The sequence below is a fragment of the Pleurodeles waltl genome, chromosome 9, assembly GCF_031143425.1.
Source record: "Pleurodeles waltl isolate 20211129_DDA chromosome 9, aPleWal1.hap1.20221129, whole genome shotgun sequence".
Classification (NCBI taxonomy): domain Eukaryota; kingdom Metazoa; phylum Chordata; class Amphibia; order Caudata; family Salamandridae; genus Pleurodeles; species Pleurodeles waltl.
The window spans coordinates 1,094,344,714-1,094,355,426 of record NC_090448.1 but is presented as its reverse complement, the minus strand read 5'-3'; the positions used below and the strand labels follow the sequence as shown (position 1 = coordinate 1,094,355,426).

Here is a 10,713-nt window from a genome sequence, read left to right as displayed (position 1 = left end):
CAGGACTGAAGCATATGTCCAGCAGTGCCGCTGCACCTCCATAGTAAAATTTGAGTAGGTGTGGATGGTAGTGCCCTCAAATTGCCAGGGGCCTTTGGACCTGAAAAGCTGGAGGATCAAATCCCAGTCTCTAAAGTTCAAGAGGAATGCTATCACAGGGCTCTGCTGGGCCTCCAGAAGAGGATGAGACCCAGCAAGTGATGCATTTGTTCAATCGAAAAGAACTTAGGTACCATGCCAGTCAGGAAGAGTTCCACACTTGGGCCTTAGGTGTGCTCCGGGCAGCCCAGAAAGCGAACACTGTTCCATCACAAGCGACCATCAGCATCCTCTGCCTTCCTCTGCAGGGCATTAATGTCTGATCTTATCTCCTGTATTTGAAACTGTGACTCCTGGACCCTAGGGTGCATCGAGGCCAGAGCAGACTCTGTATCATCCACCCATTCCACCGGCTTTCAGTGGTCCACCCCGAGCAGGCCTATGTCCAGGAACACCACATCGATCTTCAAATCTATGGTACTTTTATGATCCAGGATTGCCTGCAATATCTTCTCAAACTGGCCAGAATGTCTGTCAAGGGTGGCTTCCAGTTGTCGCAAAGCACTATGCCCTTAAGCCGTTCGAGTGTGGAGTCCACATCAGACAATGAGAAGGCCTTGGACAGACTAGGCTTCAACATAGCTGCAGGTCAGGGCCCAGGACTCCAAGCAAAATCCCACCTCTGCTTACAAAGGACCCTGAGGTTTACTTAGCCCCTCCGATGCGAGGCTCACACTGCCCCTGGCCAACAGGACACTCCGCCACACAAAGGTTCCTGGAAGCCGACGTCCAGTCCAGACTATTCACTGTGTCCTCTGGGTCTCAGTGGAGGGCACATGGGGTCCAGCATTCCACCCCTGGGCCAACCATGTCACTCACCACTTATGCAGTGTTCAGCTGGGTCCAACAGGGGCACCCTCAGTCCACTGCATCCATTGGTCCCAGAGTAGACTCACAGCCCCCCGGGTGCCTTCTTGCCGCAGTTCAAACTCCCTCAAGGACCCCTTGAAAAGAGCAGCTCTGCAGCGGGCCCCACCTCCAGCACCATGCTCAAGCGTCTAGGTCCAGGGGTTAAATATAATCCAGGAGCCCCCATGTACACTGGAGGCCTCTCACAGCTGCTTTCTGACCGCTCCCTTAGTGTTCAATCCTGCAGAGACCTGATAGAAAAAAGGGAGGGGTTGTTGTATCCCCTGCTTTATGCCAGTTAAGCTGGTGCAGTCACCAGAGTAACACCAACAATGTCATTAAATCCACATGGGACTCTCAGCCACGAGGCCTCCTCCTGTTCATGGGCCATCCAGCTGCATCTTCCCCCCTCTGCTTGATCCAGGCACGTGCTCACTGCCAGCCGGGCCTCAACAGGCCTCACAGGCCAACAACTGTTCCATCGCACTCAGGGTCGGAATTTGTACCCAGGGCCATTGCCCCAATCTTCACAATATGTGGTCACCACTGGGCGGGGGGTAAACCCTTTGCCCCTTCAGTAAAGGTGGGGGCCCCGTTAGAGGCAGACCACCACCCCCCTCTTCTGTTAGTGCGTCCACAGCTGCAACACAGACCACAAAACCGATCACTGACTCAGAATGTCCCCGGCCACTCAGACAGTCCATGACTTTGGATATTGTGGGGTGTAGGTAGTGAGGGGGCACCGCAACCACCTATTGTAGGGGGTAGGTGGTAAATGGCCAGCTGGCCCAGGATTAGGTAGGATAATGGCCGGTTAAAGCAACTGCCCCGGTCGCCATTTTGGCCATGTCTCCTTCACAAGAAAGACTTAAACCAAGTGGTACAAGCCCTATTGATTATAATAACAGTTTTCTAATCGTTCTCCTCAGGTCAGTGAGTATCACCTCACTAAAGTTTCAAAAAGCTCAGCATACTAACACTGGAAGCAGGATCCTACTTCAAACTTGCCTTTATTACATACAAGGCATCCCTCACCAAACACCAAAATGCCTAGCATAAGCTTAGGGAACCAGGAGGTACCTGCCTTTCCAGAAGCAAAATCTGGACAAGCTTGGAATTCTAGTGAGCAATAAAACATAGAACTCTGAATTAGACACCCTCCAGAGCCGCATCTAAACTGTCCAACGTCTTGCCTCGCTCCTTTGGTAAGGCATCTACTCTAAACATCTTCAAGGACTACAAGTGAAAATGAGTGACAGTCATCTTGCTCCAAAATTGCAGCACTCTGTAATTTAAATGGAAGGTAAATTCACTATACACCTGTCGTTCTATGTAGTCTATTGCTATGCAGACTTGTGCCTTGAACCCCAGCTGCTTGTTGTAAAGTTTTAGGACCTGATTTAGAGTTTGGTGGATGAGTTATTCCATCATCAATGTGATGAATATCCTGTCCACTGTGTTACCAGTGGCGTAACAAAGGCCACCGCAGCTCCCACAGTGTAGGGTGGCCACAGAGCTCCAGGGGACCCCTCAGCACAACACCTGCCCTGAATGAGTCCCGGGGAGGGACTCCTCCATGTTCTTTGCAGATGGGCCCCCTCCATTTTCGTCATGCCACTGTGTGTTACGATTCCCATTGGATACAATGGGATCATATTACGTCGGATGGAACATTTGTCACACCAAACTCTAAATCAGGTGCTTAGACCCATATTTATACTTTTTTAGTGCCGCATTTGCGCCTCTTTTTGACACAACAACGGCACAAACTTACAAAATACAGTTGTATTTTGTAAGTTTGTGCCGTTGTTGTGTCAAATAGCGGCGCAAACGCAGCGCTAAAAAAGTATAAATACGGGCCTTAGTCTTTTGGAAAAAGTCCACTATTGTTCCTCTAAATAAAACAAATAATAACTATTTTGTTTGCTTTATCATTAATTAATCTACGTCATTGCAATTGTTATATTTTCTTGACATTATCTCTTGCAGATGCAACAAATAACTGGTCAGCGATTCAACTTGATCGAAAAACCACTTTAAATAAAATCTGCTTGAAGTACAACCTTACAAGATCAACTAATATTTTTAGAAATGTAGGAAAGCAATTATATGTGGAACACAACCATAAAATAATTTATTGTGAGGTGCCAAAAGCTGGTTGCTCTAATTGGAAGCGTATTCTCATCCTCCTTCATATGAATCTAAGCCGGGAGCCTGATGAGATTGATCATGAAGCCGTTCACTTAAAATCTCCTGTGAAGACATTGATCAGCTACCCTCAACACCAATGGATGAAGTATCTTAACACCTACACAAAAGTGATGTTTACCAGGGATCCACTAGAGAGACTTGTCTCAGCTTACAGGAATAAGTTCCTCCACTCCTATATGAATCCCTATTATTCAGGATACGTTGCAGATAAAATTAGGAAACAATTCAGAATATCTAGAACACCTAAAACAAATATCACATTTCTGGAATTTGTTCGGTTTGTGTTGCAAGAGAATCCAGCGGAATCTGACCTCCATTGGCGAGAAATGAATAAACTATGTGATCCTTGCAACATTCAGTATGACATAATAGGAAAGCTAACCACTCTGCATGAAGATGCCAGTCATGTCCTGAAGATCATCAAGGCTCCCAAAAATCTGTACTTCTCCAGTGCCCAGCAATATCCTGGTGAAGCACTAACTGATGAAAAAATCACGAAAGACTACCTTAAAAATCTGAGCCATGAGTACATACAAGAACTGATAAAACAGTACAAGTTAGATTTCTGCTTATTCAATTACTCATTTAATATAAGTTCATTTTAAAAGTGTGTCAATAGAAATTTCAATTTTTCAATTTGGTGGTGAGGCGGATTAGTACATATTCTGTCATGCATTTTGATGACATATTTTTGGGAAAAAGATAAGATGAGAATTTTTTTTACCTTAAAAACTGCATATATTTAAAATGGGCTAAATTTCTAACCCAGTGAATCATTGTGGTTGATGGTAACTATGACATGCTACTGACCCAGTTTTTTTTCTGTGAAATGTTAAAGGACCTAATTTAGGCCTGGGTGGACATGGAGACACCCAGAAGCTCTGTTGAGGGATGTTCTCTGCTGCCTTAGTCAATGGTTGCCATTCATTTTTTTAGATTCCCACCTGCTTTGCAGGGATCTCCCTTCAGAAAAGGGAGTTATCTTCACAGTGACTCCATTCACAACAATGAAGTCTACTGATCTGCGCCTGCCACGCTAACATCTACCAAGCCCTTATAGAAGGAGTTTGTTTTTTTCTGAATAAACAGCAAGTGGCCCCACATGCACAGAGCTTTTTCCCCTTCACTAGGGGTAAATTTACCAAGGAAGTGAAAATATGTGATGGTCATTCCCCACTCAGCAGACTGGATAACTGCCACTGAAACCCAGCAGTTCTGAAATGGATGGACCGCTGAGGCAGGGGTAACTGTGATAACCAAGAGGCTTCCCTGACTCCAAACAGGGCAGGAGAAGAGTGGGGTTGGTGAGTCAGGGGCCGTTTTAAATTAATTTACAATTTGTTTTGCGGTTATAAACTATTGCAAAAGTGATGAACCACATTTTAGATAGCTTGAGCTGTCTCACGACCCTCATTTAATGTAAACAAAGTTTTAAATGAAAATGCATGCATATATAGAGACACAGGGCGCTTTGGGTCAGCCTTTTCCATCATTTGGTCATTTAGTTTTCATTCATATTTTGCTTCCACTTACCACAGAATAAAACATGAGGCCTAGTGTCAGTCAACTTCAGGCATTGGCTCACTTGCACTGTGTCAGCAATTTACTTGATCACATGTGCACATCCTTCTAAAACACTTTACTTTTCCAATGCTTTTTCTATTATGTAATCTTTTAAACTTTTTTAGTTAACCATATGTGCCTGATTATGAGTTTGGCAGACGGTAACATGTGTCTGCCAAACTCCAGACGGGGTGGTTGCTGTAATTTTGGCAACCTCCCCACCGGCCCGATTAGGACTTTCCCTCTGGGATCAATGGCAGAAAACAAAGCTTCTGCCGGTCAGCTGAGTGGGAAAGTGGCGGCAGCATTGTCGCTGGTTCGTAATAGAGCCAGCAGCAATGCTTCTGCACACAATGGCATGGGCAGTGCAGGGACTACCCTGTAGCCTCCTGCACCTGTTCTCCACCAGCCTTTCCATGGCGGTGGTACTGCCATGAAAAAGTTGGGGGAGAACAAGGTTGGAATCAGCAGGGCAGCGCTGACTTCAGTGGCGCCCCAGCTGATTACAGCCTAAACTAGCTGTAAGCCTGTAGGGATCAAAGATCCTTCCGGGGACGGCAGTAGGTTGGCGGGTCTGCCCCCCAACCTCGTAATGTGTTGGTCGGACCATCACAACCACAGCGGTCCGACCGCGGCCGCAAATGTTGTAATCAGGCCCTTAATCCGGAGTGCCAGATACGGTGTTATCTCTCCCTTGTTACTTCTATCTGTTATGTGCTCTATATTGCCCCTCCTTATAATAATCTAGCTACATTGGATGCACAGTCCCCAAACCTCAGTAAAAGTGTCAAGAGTGTAAAAAGTAAGTTTAGATGTGAAGAGTGCCTATTTTGGCAAATTGTTCTATACTTATCACTTTAATATGTCTTATTCACACCGTACTCACAGGCCCTACATTTGCGACACTTTCTGAATCCTTGACTGCTAGCTAGCCAGCTACTTTTCCATGGATCTGGGAGACTGCTTTTCACTAATGCATCCCTCATAGAGTGTAGTCTTTTAAAAGTACATCCTATCTTCTTAGGGAGTGTATGAACTATGACTGGGTCATTACTTACCAGATGCCAACATTTGTTGAAAATCTTTCTAATAGTTTGGTGTTCCATGCTGTAGTGCGTGATGAAGCTGTCTCATGTTGGCTAACTGTAGAGGGGTTGCATTTCTTGAACAGAACTTCATCTCTCTTCATTTGTCTACCTTTAACCATATATGTCTCAACTATTGCTGTAAGGTATCCTCTTTCTTGAAAGGTTAGCATCAAATCTGCAATAGCAGCTTCAAATTGATGGTCTTCGCTACAGTTTTGTTGTGTCCTCAATGCCTCCCCATACTCACCTTCAGATTGTTTAGATGGAAGCTGCTATCATGCAGGATGGTATTACCTGCTGTGGTTTTATGATAAGTCTTAGGCCCATATTTATACTTTTTTAGCACCACATTTGCGCCATTTTTTATGCTAAAGCGGCGCAAATTTGCAAAATACCATTGTATTTTGTAAGTTTGCTCCATTTTTGCGTCAAAAAAGCGGCGCAAATGCAGCGCTAAAAAAGTATAAATATGAGCCTTAGTTTCCAGTCACTGATTTTTTATATAGACCTTTAGATCAAGGAATACCACTTCTGTTGTACTTGCAGTGTTTGTAAAGGATAAATTGGGGCTGTTCCTGTTAATTCTCTTAACAAACTCTCTAGCCCTGTCTTCCATTCGCCTCCAGAGCACCACAAATCGCCTATGAAACAAGTCCATAAGACTATGTTCTCATTCTATTCTTTTTCATATTCAGCACGTAGCACTTGCTCATCCCACCAGCCTATATGAAAATTAGCATATCTTCAGGCCAAGCAGGTGCCCATTTCTGTGCCTCTTAACTGTCTATGTATCATATTCTGAAATAGAAAGAAATTATTCTCCAAAAACCAATTTGTCATTATGAGTAACATTTCTCTGTGTTTCAGTAATACTAATGGTCTGGCATTCAAAATATGCTGCATTGTCCTCAACCCATCTGTGTGCTGTATGCTTGTATACAGCGATGACATGTCCATGGAAATCAGAACAAAATTATCTTCCCAGGGTGTATCAAACACTCGTTTTAGAAAATCACCTGTATCCCAAATATATAAGAGGGGAATTTTCACATAGTCGTGCAAAAAAAAATAATCATATTTAGATGTATTTTACAGTAAACTATCTATAGCTGCTATGATAGGGCGTCTTGGGGGCTTTTGTGGATCCGTGTGCAGCTTCGGTTCAAGGTAAAACACCGGCAGCTTCGGATTGTCATTTTTTAGAAATAGAAACTCCTCTTTGGTCAGCAGTCCTTGATTTCTCCACTCTCCGTCGTATGCAGCTTTTATTTCTTTCACTTGTGAAATATCTGTTTGGATGTAGCACTCCTTATTGTTCCGGTGATGCTTTGCCTCTTCCACGTATAACTGTTTTGCCCAAAGAACAATGTTTCCACCTTTGCTATATTAGGATCCTCTTTTAGGGCCAGATGTAGGTAGGTTGAAAATTGCGACTTGCAATTTGCGAGTCATAGCGACTCACAAATTGCAACTCGCAATACAAGATGCAGAACGGTGTCTCAGACACCTTCTGCGACTCGCTATGGGGTCGCAAAGACCCACCTCATGAATATTTATGAGGTGGGTCGCAGTTTGCGACCCCATAGAGAGTCTAGGCACTCACAGGGATGGTGGCCTGCTGGAGACAGCAGACCACCATGTCTGTGACTGCTTTTAAATAAAGCAGTTTTTTGTTTTGTTTTTGCAGCCCGTTTTCCTTAAAGGAAAACGAGCTGCAAAAAGAAAAAATACCGAAACCATTTAGTTTCGGTTTTTTCAGAGTAGTCAGTGGTCCTGCCTGCTCTGAAAAATACTTTTTTGTGGCATTCACAAAGATGAAGGGGTCCCATGGGGACCCCTTCCCTTTTGCGAATGAGTTACCATCCACTTTGAGTGGATGGTAACTGCGAGTTGGTTTGCGACCGCTTTCGCGGTCACAAAGCAACTCAACATCGCAATGCGGTCGCAAATAGGAAGGGAACACACCTTCCTATTTGCGAGTCGGAATCACATTTTGCGAGTCGGTACCGACTCGCAAAATGTGACTCTGCAAGGCAGAAGGCCTTTTGCGCCTCGCAAACTGCGTTTTTCGCCGTTTGCGAGGCGCAAAAGGCTTCCTACATCTGGCCCTTAGTTTTTTCATTAGATTGTAGTATGCATGATGCTTTCCTTTAGACTTAGCACTTTACTTGCTCCTATCTTCCCCATATTGCAGTTGTTTGATCTCTTGGACTACTAGTTCTGAAAATATATCAAGGTTGTCCCTCTACAGGTTAGGCATGACATTGGATGTGGTTTAAAGGGGGTAGAGGTGTCCTAGTGCACCTCTAAGTCCATAGATGATATGATGCCCTTTTCAGTGACTTCATCTTGTACTCCCAGTACTTCATTTTCCAATTGTTTAAACGTGATAAGGAGCTTCAGATCTGACACTTGTAAATGTGGATATTGATTGGTTGTTCCTGATTGTTGCATGGGCTTATATTTAACTTGCATTGAATAATAGGTTTTAGCTTGAACTTTCTGATTAACTTAAATATATCCAGTCTGGTTTGTACATAATCAAAGTCTCTTACTGGACAGAAGGACAAACCTAGGGATAGGATCTGTTGTTCTGTTTTATCTAATATTATATCTGACAGATTTATTATGGATGTCCTATTACTGCTCATTTGCGGTTGTATCTGCGGTTTGTCTTTGAAGTCTGGGATGATGTTTTTTGTGTATTTACATCTACGCTTTTTTCTGTTTCTTCTTTTCTTTGTTGTTCTTTTTTCCGAGGTCTTAGATTCAATGTCCTCTCAGGCTGTAAAAATTGCAGATCATCTGAAACTATGGGAATGTCCTTGTCACCTCCAACACCTGGTGGGTGTTCCTCATTGTCCGTTTCTAACTCTGAACTCGCAATGAAAGCAGTTTCACCATGGTGCTGTTCTTGCCTCTGTCCATTGCAATCCATTAGCCTTTGTCTCCTGATGTACTCAAACAGGGTGCAAATATGTATATCCATCCACTCTCGCAATCATTTTTGTCCCTCATAAACTTTTGCTTCTTCCTGTTTTGTGTTATTTCTTCATGCTTTTCCAATTGTGACTTCATTTCTTCCTGGAACGTATTAATTTTTTCCTGTTCCGTGTTCTGTGTCCCGTGAAAGTTCTGAATTGAGTTTGTCTATTTCCTGGCAACACCCCTGCCTGTCAATATAGGTATATTTGATTAGGATCTGGACAAGGTGCCTTAAGGCATCATTGTAGCTTTGTGCACATTCCATAAGCATCTCCGGATGCATATTTTCAATGCTGGAGGCAACCAAGATGCAAAGCCCCCTTGGTATCCTTTTGACCTCCACATATCTTTGCAAGAATATACTCTCCCACCACTTTGTTAATTCACCATGCAACAATTTTTCCAAACTCCTTAATGTCATCATTACACCACTGCCTTGACCTGTTTCTTGACTTGTGTTTATTTTGCTTTGGCCTGAACTTGCTGTGCTGTCCTCAAACATTCCATTTGCTCTCCATTCCTGCTCCTTTACTCTTTCGTCAGACATGGCATGTTTTTAGTGTTGCATCAAAGCCTCTACCTCTTCAGCTCTCTGAATGGTCCTTTTGTTTACCTTAGCTGCTTTCGATGTCCTCTTCCTGGGCGAGTTAGCTAGTAGACGCGCATCCTCCAACCCTCTGACTGCCGGCATGTCTCTCCTACACTCACAGGGAAACATTCAAAAGTATAACTTACCAATCTCCACTAGGAATTCCTGTCAAGCCTTCAGGATGTAGGATCTGCAAGACCTTCTCCTCTCATGGATATAGTTGTAAATTGTGGGCTGGGAGAACCAACACCAGTCCACTGGGCCTTCAGGCGACACTTGGAAGCCGGGGAACACACTCTCCCCACAGGCTGTTCTACCTCTTCCAAATTTCCTCCTGAGTGTGCAGGTTACTTGCCACCATTCACTCTATCAACTATTCTGGCCCACATTTAGTGCCATTTTGTACTTGGGCTCCAAACCAATTGTGGTTGTACTCTAAAAATTTCATCCACCAAGCTGGACAATTCTCCCTTAGTAAAACAAGGATTTCGCCTGCCTGCCATTATCAAATCATGAACTTAAAAATGTAATAACTGACAAAAAATAATAATAAATAATCAACAAGAAACAGAGAAAGCAAAAGAAACATGACTTCACTGAAAACGTTCTCTTGAACAATGTTCAGCTGCAGTGGAATGCTAAAGCATCCTGGTCTGAAATGGAGTGTGGTTTATGGTGTGGTATGCAGATGAAAACAATTAGCCAAAACACACAAGGTGTGTGATGCTAGCATCTATCCAAAAGGCACAGTAATGGTCCATCAGGAATCATCTACATACTACGGTAACTATAACTCGTGATTTTGCCATGCACAGTTTTCTCACCAAGAATTTTACTGCAAATGTTACAGTGATATTATCAATGATGTCATGAGTGATGTAATATCTGGGGTAATTAGCAGTGAATGGCGAGGGAGCGAGTTACAGTTACCTTAGGGTGCAAACTAGTTAGTTGAAATACTCAGACTTTTTAATTGGGGAAACAGGTTCGAGTTTCATCCTCAGCTTGACTTTCTGTGATTCTGGGTAAATCACTTAATCACCCCATGCCATGAATGTGTCCTTGTGTAATGTAAATGATGCTCATGTGGAGCACTCCAGTACCTTTGGGTCAAGTCTGTGCTATATAGAACTGCAAAAAACAAAACAAATTTGCACACTTCTGTCATTGGGCTAGACTTGGGCTACATTTGGGTGGTATTTGTGCTACGTATGGGATCTTTTTGATCTGGTGGCCGTCTGGGAAATCTTATTCGTTATGAAGCTCTCTTTCTCCTCATTTACACCAGAATCCTCAATAGAAAATGATTGTAGTTTTCCACTTCAATTC

General features: G+C 43.6%; 1 protein-coding gene across 1 annotated transcript; it reads left to right on the top strand.

Annotated features, from left to right (window-relative positions):
• Positions 1 to 566: 566 nt before the first annotated feature.
• On the top strand, positions 567 to 3,963 carry LOC138259793 (carbohydrate sulfotransferase 9-like). The gene is made up of 2 exons (XM_069207684.1): positions 567 to 687; positions 2,938 to 3,963. Exons 1-2 carry the CDS (start codon positions 567 to 569, stop codon positions 3,762 to 3,764), a joined length of 948 nt encoding a protein of 315 aa, XP_069063785.1. The 3' UTR covers positions 3,765 to 3,963.
• Positions 3,964 to 10,713: the final 6,750 nt, after the last annotated feature.

Excerpts from the sequence above, each read along its gene's own strand:
- LOC138259793 (XM_069207684.1), top strand. The coding sequence starts at position 567 with ATGTCTGTCAAGGGTGGCTTCCAGTTGTCGCAAAGCACTATGCCCTTA. Across the intron at positions 688-2,937 it reads AGGCTTCAACATAGCTGCAG|ATGCAACAAATAACTGGTCA; the intron begins GTCAGGGCCCAG and ends TATCTCTTGCAG.